Below are 15,788 nucleotides of genomic sequence, written 5' to 3' on the forward strand. Positions count from 1 at the left end.
TGCCCCGACGGGCACGCGCACTAATCCCCAGCGGGGGGTGAGCGCGGCGAGGGAAGGGACAGGCCCCCGTTGCCAGCGGCTCCCCGCTGGGCAACGGGAGGAGCCAAAAGGGGGGCTTAAAAGCCCAGGTGTAAAGCCAGGTCGACCTCTTCCGGTCGCCGCGGCCAGCCGAAGTATCCCCAGCGGCCTCGGTGGTCGCACTAGCTGGGCAGGATCCCCGTGCACGTCGCGCCGCGAGTGGCAATCCGACCGGAGAGAGATCTGTCCCGGGACAAGGCGCATGGCTTTAGGAGCTGGTTTCACTTTCGGGCTCACGTTGCAATGTGCTTGATAATAACACCTTGCTTTCGCTATTCAGATGCAGCAGTACCCAACGGACAGCAGAGGGCAGTATGGTGCTTTCAGTATGCAATGTGGCAAGTTACAAAAAAAACAAAAAAACAAAGCAATAGAGTACTGCAAACGCAGCCTGGCAATCACAGCAATGTAATTCATAATGTATATTCTGTACTGTATGTTCTATACTCAGGCACTGTTTTAGTCAGCCAATACATGCCAAGTTTGCTTGTGCGCTCTTGCGCATAAGGGAGCTACATGGGGACAGCGGAGCCGTAAGAGTAGGGTAGATGGTTTCTAATTTCCTACCTACATAGTAACGTGATATATTTCTATATATTTCTAATTTCTTACCTACATAATAACGTGATATATTTCACTATATTTCTAAGTAGTGGCTTTACGTTATTCCTGTTCTCTCTAACAGAAGAAAAGTGCGTAACCCAGAACAGCCAAGTTCCCTTATACTAAGTTATCCACATATAAAAGGGACCAAATGAGGTAATAACATAACGAAAGCACAAGCAGGCGCAAAAACGTGGTAAGGCGCAGGAGACCCTAACTGATTTTCTCTTAAGTCTTAGATCCTTGACGAATTACACACCACCCACCACTCCTTCGCCCAGTATGGAAGCGGAAGCGGAGGCAGCAAACGAATGTCCAACCCAAGATAGCAGAGCGGAAGAGGGGCCCAGCACGCCACCGGAGAAGGAGGTCGAGACAACGGCCCAAGAGAACGACACGAGCGAGACAACAAGGAAGAAGCGAACGGCAAGAAAGCAAGCAGGCAAAAAAGCGACAGGACAACTCGCCCCTGCAGCAGCAGCCACGCCAGTGCTGAAGAAAAGAAACAAGAAAAAAGCCACAGCCAGCGGTGTGGAGACCCGCCAGTCCCTACAGAGACCAGGGTGTGCAGGCGTATGGTCGTCTCCACATGCGGCAGAAAGTGCGGGGCCAACAGCATGGCCATATGGCTGGGGATACCCCCCTTCCTATTTTGGGGCATGGCCAGGATTCGGCCCCCCACCCAGCCATACATGGCCAATGCCAAATGCGGCAAATCACCCGAACCCCGCAACAGCCCCGAGCACCCCAAACCACAGTTGCGGGTGCTATACAACTAATACCCCAAGGCCGGAGCACGCTACCACGACCAGTGCCCCAACACAGGAGAGCACAGGTACGACCAGCAGGGCTTGGGGACTAGAGAATGTAAATGCCAATGCAGAATCGGGGGTGGGAACGAGCAGAGCAGGCGATAGTAGCACGACAAGCGGGGGCGATCAGGGCGCACACGCCGAGGGAGAGGGCGGCAGTGGGGGGCCCAGCATCACAGTCAAAGAGGCAGGGCCCCCTCCAGGCAAAAAAGAGAAAAAGAAAAGGAAAGGAAAGAAGAAATGCAAGCATAGCAGTTCAGACAGTGAGAGTAGCTCCGATTCATCGTCTTCGTCCTCTACCTCATCATCGGACGAAGACGATGAAACAAAGGGCGCAGAAGGAACAGTGGCAGCTAACAAGGAGGACCGCCCCCCTCCAATGGTAGCACTGCCTCACATATGGAGACTAGTACCCAAATCCACTAGAAAAAAAATAAAGAACAGGAAATACTTTGACATATTCCAAGTGCTAGAGGGGAAGAAGAGGGACAAGAAAAGAAAGAAAGACTCAAAAGATAATACAAACACACGGGACAAAGGCACACAAAAATCAATTGTAAACTGGCTATGGGCATTCCTCAGAGTAATAGACGTAGCCGGACAGGCCGACCCCACCCAGTACAGCCCTATGCTAGCGTACGCCCACAACATAGTGCAGGCGTACAAAGATCACGAGGGAAACAGGTGGCTAAAATATGACGAAGACTATAGGGACAGGATGGACGAGTGCTCAGCCCTAGGGTGGGGGTGGATGAATGTGGATTTGTGGTTGCACTGCATGTCAAACAGAGGGCCCGTAACTGGCGCACAGGGAAGACCCTTTCGGCCAGGGGGACCAAGCAGCGGGGGAAGAACATTGGGGAACCAGGAAGGGGCGTGCTGGCGATTCAACCGCGCAGCATGCTCCCAGCCAAACTGCAGATACAAGCACGTGTGCACCTCGTGCGGAGCCCCACACCCAGCCGTCAAATGCGCCAAGAAACCACCAGATAGAACGGCCCAACCCTAACGGAGACCACATGGTCATAGCACCTTCCCCGGTCAACCTGCCAGCGATGCGGCCATGGTTGGCCCGGTATAAGGAAAAGGAGGCAGTAATAATCGAAAATGGTTTTGCACACGGCTTTAGAATCCCCTATTATGGTGCTCAAACAAGAAGAGCGGTCAGAAATTCCCCATTGGTGCGGCGGCTGCACCTTGAAGCGACAACACGCATCGCAAAAGAGGTGAGCTTAGGAAGGGTGGCAGGCCCCTTCAACGACATACCTTTTGAGCGCTTCATCGTGTCCCCGTTAGCAATCATCCCCAAAAAAGAGCCCGGAAAATACAGACTCATACATAACCTATCGTATCCTGCAGGCACCTCGGTGAATGATTTTCTCCCCCCAGAAGCGAGTTCAGTGCACTATGCCACCTTTGACATGGCGGTCCAGTTATTGCGCAAAGCAGGACAGGGAGCCCTCATGGCCAAAGCAGACATAGAGTCCGCCTTTCGACTCCTGCCAGTACATCCAGACAATTTCCCCATATTAGGTTTCAAATTCGATGGGCAGTACTACTACGATAAGTGTATGCCCATGGGATGCGCAATATCCTGCGCAGTTTTTGAGTGCTTCAGTACATTTCTACACTGGGTAGTCGAGAGAACATCGGGGTCCAAGAACATTATCCACTACTTAGATGACTTCCTGTTTATAGGGCCAGCAGACAGGCCAACATGCCAGTCCACACTTAACCATTTCCGCGCAGTAACCGAGTCATTCGGTATACCCCTCGCGAAAGAAAAAACATGGGGCCCTACCACACGCCTGCAGTTCCTAGGAATCGAGCTAGACTCCCGCGAGATGGTATCTCGATTACCAGCCGAAAAAATCGACAAAATAAGAACGCAGATAGCAGAAGTAGCGAGACGCGAGAAGGTCACCTTAAGGGAAATGCAGTCATTAGTAGGTACCCTCAACTTTGCTTGCAGAGTAATTGTTATGGGTAGGGCATTCCTCCGACGACTATCCAGCGCTATGTCTGGGGTGCTAAAACCATCACATCATATCAGACTAACACGGAACATGAAAGACGACCTCAGGGTATGGGACATGTTTCTGAGGCAATTCAATGGCAGAGTAGTATGGTTAGACGCTCCAGTATCCAACGCAGATTTACAGTTATACACTGATGCAGCGGGTGGAATAGGGTTCGGAATTTACTTCCAGGGAGAATGGTGCGCGGATACATGGCCGCCGATCTGGAAAGATCAGAACATTACAAAAAACATTACATTCCTAGAACTTTTTCCAATTGTAGTAGCAGTCGCCATATGGAGGTGGAAGCTCAGCAATAGGAGAGTAGTGTTTTGGTCGGACAACAGAGCAGTCGTAGACATATTAAATAGGCACACGGCGCGCTGCCCACGCGTAGTAGACTTAGCGCGCGAGCTAGTGAAACTATGTCTATATAACAACATTCTACTGCGCGCAAAGCATGTCCCTGGCGCATGCAACCCAATTGCTGATGCTCTTTCTCGTTCAAAGTGGGAAACCTTCAGGAAGCTGGCACCCCAGGCAGCGACGAGAGGAGAGCCCGTACCCAGTTACCTATGGAGGTTCGGAGCCCCGAGGCATGGAGATTACTGAAACAATCCTTGGCGCCGAGAACCTGGAGGACGTACATAGCTGGGTACCAGAAAGTACACTCCTTCCTGCACGCGCAAGGATGGCGCGGAGGCCCAGTACCGGACAGCGCAATCACTGAATATATCATACAGGCGAAACAAAGGGGAGGGACCCTCAGCGTAGTTACCAGACATCTGACAGCATTCTCATTCTTCACGAAGATAGAGGGTGGGGTGACCCAAAAAATAGATTCATAATCAAAAAATTGTTAGCAGGCTGGCGCCGTGAACGCGGAGCCAGACCGGACTGGAGGCTTCCAATCACGCATGACCTGTTGTATGAGATATGGCAAGCCATGGGAAGCGTCTGCCACTCTAAATACGAAACCCAACTCTTCCGGGCGGCATTTACACTGGCCTTTTTTGGCGCATTAAGGATAAGCGAATTGGTAGCCACATCCAAGAAAAACCCGACGCACACCGGGCTAAAGATCAGTGAGGTCACGGTAGCGAATGACGCACTGCAAATAGTAATCCGCAGATCCAAAACGGACCAAATAGGCAAGGGACAGACACTCACACTAACGCAAGTGGACTCGCTCCATACTTGCCCCGTAGCAAACATCAGAGACTACCTAGCGCTGAGACCTTCAGGGAGCGAGCCCCTACTAGTACACATAGATAGAACCCCGCTCACCCTCTTCCAATTCACGGCAGTATTACGCAAATGCTTGACAAAGACAGGGCGCGACCCAGCGGGATATGGAACACATTCCTTTAGGATAGGAGCCGCCACATGCGCCGCATCCCTAGGCCTACCACCCTCAGCCATCAAGCAAATAGGGAGATGGAAGTCGAAAGCGTACAAGGGATATATTAGGGAGTAGTCCCACGGGACGCTGGATCCGTCGGCGGCGATGTAATATTCCCACTATTCTATATTGCAGGGTCTCACACAGTGTGGATTGTCGGCCATTCCTACATTAAGTGGGCCGCGCGCAGAGCAGGTGTAAGGCCCGGCGGCCGCCACTTAGGCTTGGCGGCGAGAGGAGTACAAATACTTTGGATGGGAATTGGAGGCATGAAATGGCACCAGTTGGGCACACTACTGCAACGCAAGGCAGACACCCTAGCCGCCCCAGCAGCCATAGTCATACATCTCGGAGGGAACGACATCGGAGCGCTCCCTGCCATCGAGATTATAAAGGCAGCTAAGCGCGAGCTCTCAAGAATCGCCCTCCTTTTTCCCAACACTAGTGTGGTGTGGTCCGACATTCTCCCTAGATGGATACACAGGGACGCTAATCTGTGGGGTAGGCCAAGAAAGAAACTGAACAGGCAGATCGCAGCGTGGGTGATGCGCAGGGGCGGCTGGCAGATCACACACGAGTGGGCGGACGACCTGTGCAAAGGCTACTTCTGGAAGGATGGCACACACCTTTCTGACATTGGAAATGACTTATTCAACAATGACTTACTGAGTGTGCTAGAGCTGGTACTGGCAGCACAACAGGCCGCAGCTATTGGGGGGGGGGGGGGGGGGGGGTTGGCCGAGGTAAGCCATGCTACCTCGGCCTGGTGGCGGGGTACCCAAGCCAGTTGACATTTTGCTAGGCAGCTAGCAGCTGCGGATACCATACGGCTCCCTTGCTGTGCGGCGGGGAGCCCTGTTCGCGATTAGCCAGTCTTGCTAGGGCGGCGGACTTGGCTTGGGGGTATTTGAGCCAGAGGCTGAAAGCGGCTTGGGTATGCCCAGGGTGAAGTTATGTTGTTGTATTTAAATAAAGCTGCGGCCAAGTTGTGCCAAATCTAGAAAATATGTGTGAAGTCTTTATTCAGTAAAAGGATGAATACGGTATATGGGGCCCGAGGGGTCTCGGCTGCCTATGTTATTTCCCTAGTAACATGTTCTCACCAATACAGCTCCCTCCCAACTGCCAGCCTGAGCTGTTTGTCACTCTCCTGAGAGTTCCATCAGCATGCGGAACACTCAGCGCATGCACACAGACTGCTCAGCTTCACTGCACTGCTCACTGTCTCTACACCAGATCTAGAAGGAGCCAGGTAATCTTTTAAAATTTAACCCATAGGGTTACAGTACCCTTATGCCTCATGACGACAGCTTATTCTTTAGTGGAATCTGGGCACCCAGATTCCATTACAGAATACTAGTGTAACCTGGTGTGGCAGCGTGGCTAGCAGACAGGCCTGGGCCCCTAATAAACTAAAGCCACACAGAGGGTTAAAAGTAAAGCAAGGCACTTTACTGATGTACAATGGGGTAGCCTCTTCTCTTTTCATAGATGAGGAGAAATAAACAGCAAAAAAAAAAAAAAAAAAATCAGTCTTTGTTCTCAGGAATTCTTCCCAGGGTCTGTCCTGCAGGTCAACAGATTGCACTACTAATCTGTCTCCCAAAACAGACTGCATAAACAGCTGGTATCTGGCCTGAAGTCCCATGGGCTCAAAACCTAACGCAGGCACTAGATTAGCGCCAGTGTTAATGAGGTCAGAATGCTCAGAAGGCTCTAGTGAAGGAAACAACGTGCACACCGATTAATGCAAATTGTATTTAAATGTAGGCAAACAGGACTTCGGGGTGGGGGCGTGTTAAGATGGCGGCCGGAGCGTTTGTGAATCGCTCACGGTAGATTTGCTGGGAGCTTAATTCCTCTGATTTTCTTCGAAATGCCTCATACTAAAAGGAAGGGGCTAGTAAAGGAAGTTAGGGGCCTGACGCCAGCGGCCCGAACTTCCTCCCCGTCCCAACAAACACTGGACCGATTCACGACGCCTATCTCTCGTAAGGCGAGCGAAGCTGATTTGGGAGCTATTGGAGGAGCCATATCTCCCTCAGCACTGGAAATCTCTCTTTCGCCGCCAGATAATCGACCTCCGCCGCCAGTGATTTCGGGGCGGAGGGAGGAGGATGAAGCCACTACGGAAGGCGTGTTGGACCAAACCTCAGAAGGCGCTAACTCCCCCCCGAACGCTGAGGATATTTCTTTGGAGGGGAATCCTCCAGCGGAGATTAATCTGCAGATGATATGGAAGATACTGCAAGGTTTAACCCAGACGGTAACAAAATCTGCTCAAGAGACTTCTCTTTTAGTAAGTAAAATTGACTCTTTAACTAATTCCCTTGAAAAAACTAAACAGGAATCGTTCTTACAAACTGAAGTACTTCAGCAGGAAGTTAAATCTTTAAAATCTGTGACTGAATCTTTAGTAGCAGACAAAATGGTAATCCACAAGAAAATTGAACACTTTGAGAACTTTAATAGAAGATTGAATCTTAGAATATTGAATTTTCCCTGGATTAAAGAATTGAGCCCTACTGAAATGTTTAAGAAATACTTAAAAGAAATTTTGTTATATCCAGATTCAGCTATTCCTCCTATAAATAGGATATATTACCTTTTAATTCCTCAACAAGCTGAACCTGGAGACAAGGGTAAAACAACTGAAATGGGGAATATAATCTTGGATCCTCAAGCACAATTGGATATTTCAGCAATATTAGACTCATCTTTATCTGAAATTGAACAGCGTAGGACTCTTTTGATATCTTTCGTTTTTGAACAGGATTTGAATGCTGTATTGAAGTTATATTTTAAAAATGCTTTAAAAACCTTTTGTGGTCAAAGACTGTGGATATACCCGGATGTTTGTAAGACAACACAAGATAGGAGAAAATTGTTTCTTTCATATAGAGAAGAGACCCGAGCTCTGGGGGCAACATATTTGCTTGCTTACCCATGTAAATGTTTGGTGAAATATATGGGAGTAAAATATATTTTTTTTGAACCGGAACATCTCAAAGCATTTTTAGCGATGAAAAAACTAGCCATAACACCTGCAGAATAATTGATGTTACCAGATTATCAATAGTAGCAAGGCTAAGATAGGCCAGGCCAGGCCATAAACGATATTTTCTTTTTCTTTTTGAGATCTCCTATAATCTAACTCACGTTCCCCTGAAAGTCATAGTTGTGGTCTAATTAATTGTATAACCTGCTCTTATTTGGTGAATTTGTGTATTTGCAAATTATTATTAATGTATTGTTTAGATTAAGGATCAAGGTATACAATGTATTTCCAATTACATGTTAATGTGTAAAAAATTTTGAAACTTAATAAATAAATAAATAAAAAAAAAAAAATGTAGGCAAACAGATGTAAAAGTGGCCATTAGCTATTCCCTCCCAATGCTTAGAGAAACAGCATTCAAACAAACCCTTCTCTAGTGTTGGAAACCTAATGCCAGCTCCGAGGTCACACTGAGGGGTTAGAAGAGAGGATTTTCTCATGATATTCCTTTTAAAATCTGCTTGTTTTTATTTTAGTTTAAAGAGATAAGAAGCATGTGGAAGCCTCTGAGCACCAGCAGTGAAAAACAAATGTGTGGGAGTCCGAGCAAAACTGAAAGTGGAAGCACACATTGGTGCCTGTTATCTGCGCTTAAATATAAGCTTTTCAAGTGAAAAAAAATTGAAAAGCTTACATTTAAGGAGCAGAATGGCACCGATGTGTGCCTGCAGTTCAGGGTTTGAATGAGCACATTCCTCCCCCTTGCACAGCGTGCATATAATTTGCTTGCTATTAACAGTGAGCATTGGGAAGTTATTTTTGTGCGCTGGTTCTGGCACTATTCCCTACAGTGCCCGAGTTCTGCGCCTTGACCCACTAGAGTTAAAGTTCTGTGCTTCATTATTCAGTCAGGCCTAACCTAGCCCTAAAGTCCAAAGTTACACTTATCAGCAGGATTCCAAGATAATTATGGCCCATCTTAATGGAGCTTCTGCAGCTTACACTTCTGTAGTGAAGGCAGAGTGGAAGACTCCTTTCTCTTTTCTACTCAGGGCCTCCCTGTTCTGCCCTGTCAGGACAGATTTTAACATCCTCCTTCCTCTGAACCCCACCCTCCTGACTCAGCAAGCTACCTAAGCTATTCCTTGCCTTAAGGTAGCTCAGTTCTAGCCTAGGTGAGGGAGTGTCCTTAAGGAAACCCTGCCTTGTACCACCCACTCCCTCACACTTGAGATCAGGGCACCTTACATTTAAGTGCCTGCAGATACATCAGCCATAGGCGCATGTAACTTACAGTATCCTGTGTCATAAGTCGACAATCCCCGGCAGTTTGTGAATGCATGCCAATTTTTGCCCTAAGGGGGGGGGGGGGGGGAGATACCCTTCTGATTTCTACTTGAAGGGAAGCCTTACTGCAGTGGGCCATGCAAGTGTACATCAATACACACACATATCTTGACATGACAGTCTTTTCCCTCAGCACTACAGATCAGTTGGGTATGTCTGGTTGCTGTATATGCAGGGACTGTTCACTAGGACCAGAGACTGTTGAAGTGAAGATATGCTCCCCGCAGGGGAAGAGGAGAGAGCACTAGAATGAGACCACTGTTTGGCAACAATGACTCTTAATGGTTTTTTAAACAATCAGATACAAGGAAAAGTGTGTGGTAAACAGTAACTCTACTAATATCCCTGAAGTAATCCATCCATACAGCATACTTGAATCGTGAAGGGCATGGATAGGAAAGATGTGAATCTTTGTTGAAATGTGCCATAGTTATTAGAGCTATATATGAGCCATAAAATTGTGTTCCAGTACACCTCAGAGGTAAGCAGAATCTGCATCTAGATGTGTCCTACAGACTGCCCACTTACTTTCTTTGATTGTCAGTCAGCGTGATTCCTTGGGCAGACACTTTGAAATGCACCACTGTAGAAACAGGAGGAGGATCCTGTATCTGCGTTATGCTCAGGGCCTTCTGCACTGCCTGATAACCTGTCAGAGACTCCATTTCCACAGAGTTCAAATACCAGACGTTGCAGGCTGTGGAGAAGAAATGCAACAGATTAACATATCTTTCATTAAACATGGGCAAGTTTTCTTCTATTAGAAATGCCTATCTAGGATTTAGGATAATAATCTAAGCAACAGTATTAGCCATATATCTCCTCTGGAGTGAAACTGGAAAAGTTATTACTGTGGTAATACTGTTGCCATATATCTAAGCCTACATCTGGGAGTTAGTCCGAGGCCTAGTGGTTAGAGCACTGGTCTTGACATCCAGAGGTGCCCAGTTCAAATCCCACTGTTGCTCCTTGTGATCTTGGGCAAGTCACTTAACCCTCCCTTGCCACAGGTACAAACTTGGATTGTGAGCCCTCCAGGGACAGAGAAATACCCAGTGTACCTGAATGCAACTCACCTTGAGCTACTACTGAAAATCTAAATAAATAAGAGCTTGATGTGCAAAGCAATTTAACTGGCCATGAATGCTTCCTGGCCAGTTAAAATGCTCGTTTTGGGCTATCTGCTGGTACTCAGTGGCACTTAACTAGTTACTGTTGCTGAATATTACCATTGACCGGCTATTTTGTGGGCGGTCTGTTGACGGACTCAGCACTTATGCAGTTAAGTGCCAATGTTCAGCACTTAACTGCCTAAGTTTAGCAGCCAAATAGGACCACATAAAACTCAGTACTATCTTTCTGTGGTGTCGCTATCTCTTATATGGTTAAGTGCTGGCTGCATAAACATGGATATCCTATGCTGGTGCCTGGACGTAGCCTGGGAATTGAATTTCCATGAATAATGCCAGTGGCAGCAAAAAAACAATCACTGCTGCTAGCTGAATATTGCCCCCCCCCCCCCCCCCAAGTTTTCTTGTCTTTTGGAGGGGAGGAAGAGGGAGGAAGGGAAAGGGATGTGTATTTACATCAAATCTAGGGCTATCTCTGTATCCTTTGGCCAATAAATCCAACCTTACTTTGGCTACCAAAGTGCAAGTATTCTTTCTACTCCTTTTTTTTATTTTTTATAATTCTTATTTATTGCAATTCAAAACTTGAACAATAGTCAGACAGCTCATAGTACAATATATAACACATTAATTTAGTCACCTTAATTTCTAATATTTATCCCCACGAACCTCCTCCCCTCCCTCCCTACCCTTCCCCCCCCCTTTTAACGTTAAACATTCAATATTTTGCTTCGTGCTACAGGAGTGAGAGTGTCCCAAAATGGTGACCAGGTACGACAGAAACGGTCGCCTCTCTTAGAGGCCAGGTCCCGTATCCCTTTCTTCTCCAATGCACACGTCTTTCTACTCCTTTTAAACAGACATCAAGGGGGTTGTTTTATACTTTATCTATCTGTGCACATACTTTGAGTGTGTGTACTTTTTATGCACATATGCAGTTGCACAATTTTATAAGAGCTCTTTTCTCATGTAAAAGAACCTTCATACACAGAAAAGGCATCATGAAATAATCCTACAAAAAGGGTATTTCTATAAGCTAGGTGCTAACATTTACACATCCATTGTGCAAGTAAAGTCTGGTTCTGTCTAAATTATACTACTTTCACAGCGTATATTTGGGTTTGTCTCAGTCATGCCATAGAGCCTTATAAATGATACAGCATGCTGCTGTGTAATTGATTGTAGGTTTTTTTTTTTGTTTTTTTTTAATTTGTTTATTAAGTTTTTCAAATATATTACAACATATCATTTGAAAATCGAAAAGATGATTTTAAGTCAAAAACAAGTACTTCATAAAGGAAAAATAATTAAACTTTATCTTCTCTTAAAGAATGAACTATTACTCATCTTTAGTCCAACAATTAGAGGCAATTCACAATACTCAGGAAATCAAGTATTTAAGGTAGATTAACAACATCTAACTCTTAAAAAAAAAAATAGACATCTGAGGAGAGTAACCGGATTTACATACTATTACGGAGTCGATGTTATTACCATGCTTGGCTGTGTCACCGGCAAAGCAGCCAGTTTAGTTTCCAGAAAAGAATTTAATTGTTTTGATTCAAAGAAAACATATTTAACAGCATTAAGTTTTAAAACACACTTGCAGGGAAAGTTCAACCAGAATGATGCACCTAGTTGAACTGCCTTCGGACGCAGTTTTAAGAACTCTTGTCTTTTCTTCTGAGTTGTTCTGGAGATATCTGGGCAAACTCTTATTTTACAATCAAGGAAAAGTTGGTCTTTATTCAGAAAATATTGTTTTAGTACCCAGTCTCGATCCGGTTGTAAAATAAAAACAACTTTAAGAGTAGCAGTTGTCATTCCTATTTTATCATCTTGTAATATTTGTGTTAAATTCAAGTCTAAATTCACTGAGTGTTGATCAGGTCTTTCTCCATTTTCTTGTGCTTGTTTCTTAAAAAAGGGTTGAATATGATATATTTTTGAAATTGGAGGATGTGATCCTTCTGGGATTTTTAATATCTCAGTAAGATACTTCCGAAAAGTTATTAATGGTGAGATTGACAATTGCTTTGGAAAATTTGTCAATCTAAGGGTATTAGACCGTTGAGCATTTTCTAAAATTTCAATTTTGTTATGTAGAAAAAGATTTTCTTTAATAAGCTCAGCTTGTATCTTTTGAGTGTTTTGTATTAATTGAGAGTTCTTTTCTACTTCTTTTCCAATTTTTATCATTGTATTGTCCATCATTTTTATTTTCTCTAATTCAGAAACATGTTGTTGATTCAGAAGTAAAAACTTCTGCGAAAAGGAAGCTTCAAGACCAACCAGAGCTTCCCATATGTTTTCTAAGGATATCACTATAGGTTTTTTAGGCAAAAAGGACTTACTTAGTAGGCCCAAAGCTGTAGTGGAAGTTTCCCCTGTCTGTCTCTGGTGTGATCCACGATCTTCCCCAAGATTAGAATATCCTCCTACTACACCCGCACTCTCCAATGCGGGGGAAGTCGGCGTTTCTCTCGAGTCGGCACCCGTGCCAAGAAGCCCCGTAGATTCTTCTTCTGGGGTTTCCTGGTCCGTCCTCGGGTTTCCTGCCGGCATAGGAGGTGGTGCTCTCTGCTCGGGGCTAAATGATGTTTCAAGCTCAAGTTGCAGAGCTGGCAACCCTCTCCCCAAACTCTGCAACAGCGAGGTAGCTCCCGATATACCACCCGGAGTAAGGAATCGATCCATCGTTCCAGCAACCGGTAAGACTGGCGTCGCGGGGCTGGTGCGTCGTCTTCCTCTCCTTTTAGGCATTAGAGTTAGGAATATATTTCTCTTGCGAAAGATAGGAGCTGGGACCGGAGCTACTTCCTTAACATCTCACTCAGACGCCATCTTGCCTTTTCTCCGGCAATTGATTGTAGGTTTAAAAAGATCCGATCATGCTACTTGTTTAATGAAAACTTTACACTAGCTCCCAGTACAATTTAGGGCACAATTTAAGTTGATGCAAGGCAGAGTAAAATGTTCCCTCTGCAGTTCTGACATAAATGTAATTTTAATACACAATGAAATATCCTTTGGATAAAACATATCCATAACCCCTTGATTCTCCATTAAACATGTGCCCTTTACAAAGAACATATTTTTATGGTCCATTTTATAAAAACTACCTTTTCCAGTCTGTGTGTCCAAGAGCTGAGCCCAAGAGGGATTCAGCAGTATTTTCTTGTTTTATGGTAGAGGAGTAGCAAGCCGAGAACCAGGAAGGGAAGGGATCAGACTTTGCTTCTCCCACTAACTCCTTCTGATTCTGCACGAGTCACTTCACCCTCTGTCGCCTCAGATACAAATTTATCTTAGCAATGGAAGTATTTACTGTATGTCAATGTTACTTGCCCTGAGATCAGAATAAGACAGGCGAGTAACCAGATCTAAAACCCAAATCCATTTTGAGTTTGTGTGCACAGGGAGCAGCTGCAGACTCAAAGCAGGGCTCTGTGAGCTCTCTCCTTACTTAAAGAAGTTGAAGTGCACAAAACAAGTCTAAACTTCCCATTCCCAAAGTATCTGATAGGTCCTGAGAGGGCAAAAATATATTTTTTCACTCAATGCACAATTAAGCTTTGAATTCAGATGGCGGATGTGGTACAAACATAGCTGGATGTAACACAGGGTGGACTGGTATGCTAGATATTGGGGGGAACTAGATGGCGTGTGTGAAATAGATGTTTTTCAGAGCTCATGGCCATGAGTGAGTATTTCCTATGGGAAAGGGAAAAATTAAATTAGAGGAATTCCCCTTGTTGGGGATGTTTCTACACAAAGGGGCCAATATTCAGACCGCAGGAGGTAGCTAGGCTGCCTCTTGCAGTCGGCACTAAGCCTGGATGTTCAATGTCGGGCCATATCCAGTTTATTTTTGGCTGCTAAGAACATAGCTAGCCAAGTTAATATTCAGTGCTGGCTGGCTAAGTTCATCGTGGCCAAAGATAGACTTCCTAATGATGTGGCCAGATTTGGCCGCCAAACTTAGCCAGTAAAGGGGTTCCTTCCCCTCCTGTCTGCATAACCTCTTCCTGACTCCTTCTTTGCTTTCCTTCCTTTCCCACTCCTCATGGCCCTCTACCAGTTTCTCTTCTTCCTGTCCTCACAATCCCTCCCCAGTTCCTACTCAGTCCCAAACCCTTTTATGGCACCTTTTCACATAGGCGTAGTTTGACTGTTTCATTTGGGGGGGCAAAGGATGGGGCGGAGCATATTAGCATATTCATTTGCATATATACATATGCAAATGAATATGCTAATATGGAGGAAGGAAGGAAGGGAAAAAAAGCTGGCTTTTTTTGAGAATAACCATAATGAATATGTATGAGATCTCTAGCCAGCTCTTTCTCCCTTCCTTCCTTCTTCCACTCCAGTAGTATTTCCCCACCCCTTTTCCCATACCATGCCAGTGTTGACCTTAGAAATGCATAAGCTCTATATGTAGATCCTTCAAGAGGTAGTGTGTCATGATTTAGGCTCTACACCCTTTCTGATGTTTTGGTGCCACCTCAGTAAAGCCAACACACAATCTCTCCACTGCAACACACTATACACAAACTTGTGCAAAAACACACTCATAACCTTACTAAACCATAACAGCACTAATTCCAAGGACAGGACGAGCTGCAACCTTATGCGTGAAAAGGCAGAACTGTAATTACACCAGGCTCTAAAACACCAATACACTACCTCGTGAAAAACACATGACACAACAGACATGACACAAGGAACTAGAAAGCAAAAAATATGAAGGCAAAATACTGAACTGGAAAGTTAACTCGATGTCAGACTCAGCATGCAGCAATACCAGAAAAATTGAAACTTACATGCAAAATTTCACAGAAAGCTGACATATTCCAATTAATAAATTCTGAATAAAATACTTTTTTCTACCTTTGTTGTCTGATCATTTAGTTTTTCTATTCGCTTTGGTCCCAGTGTCTTCTGTTTTATGCAGTGTCTTCTTTCCATTTGATATTCCATTTAATAGATTCAAAATAAAATACTTTTTTGTACCTTTGTTGTCTGGACATTTTACTGTTCAATCATGCTGGTTCCAGTTTCCTCTTTTCCTGTCTTTCTGCTAATTCTCCTTCAACTGCTTGCTGTCCATTTGTCTTTTCTCTTCTCTCCTGTCTTATTCCATTCCTTCACTACACCTACCTTTGACACATTATTTCTTTTTTAGCTGTTTCCTCTGTTTTTTTTTCTTTGCTGCCTCTCTGTTCACTTAAATTTCACCCTCGTCCTCATCCTTCTCCTTTTTAGTTTTCAGCTATCAAATTCCATTTCCTTCTCTCACCCACTAGCTGCCCCATTCATCTTCTCAGTCCTTCCTCCAACCTTCCATTTCCTTTCATCTTTAATCAACTCTCCATTACCACATTTCTGCCCCCCCCCCAT

The 15,788-nt window shown here is 45.2% G+C and overlaps 1 protein-coding gene across 2 annotated transcripts in view; it reads right to left on the reverse strand.

Annotated features, from left to right (window-relative positions):
- TNS3 (tensin 3) overlaps window positions 1-15,788 on the reverse strand; it is a 1,051,445-nt gene that overhangs the window by 15,644 nt on the left and 1,020,013 nt on the right. For both annotated transcript variants that reach the window (XM_030209265.1, XM_030209274.1), the window contains one exon: window positions 9,787-9,955. In XM_030209265.1, the coding sequence (XP_030065125.1) occupies window positions 9,787-9,955 (169 nt within the window). The remainder of the gene's footprint in view (window positions 1-9,786; window positions 9,956-15,788) is intronic.

The sequence above is a fragment of the Microcaecilia unicolor genome, chromosome 1 (assembly GCF_901765095.1).
Source record: "Microcaecilia unicolor chromosome 1, aMicUni1.1, whole genome shotgun sequence".
Classification (NCBI taxonomy): domain Eukaryota; kingdom Metazoa; phylum Chordata; class Amphibia; order Gymnophiona; family Siphonopidae; genus Microcaecilia; species Microcaecilia unicolor.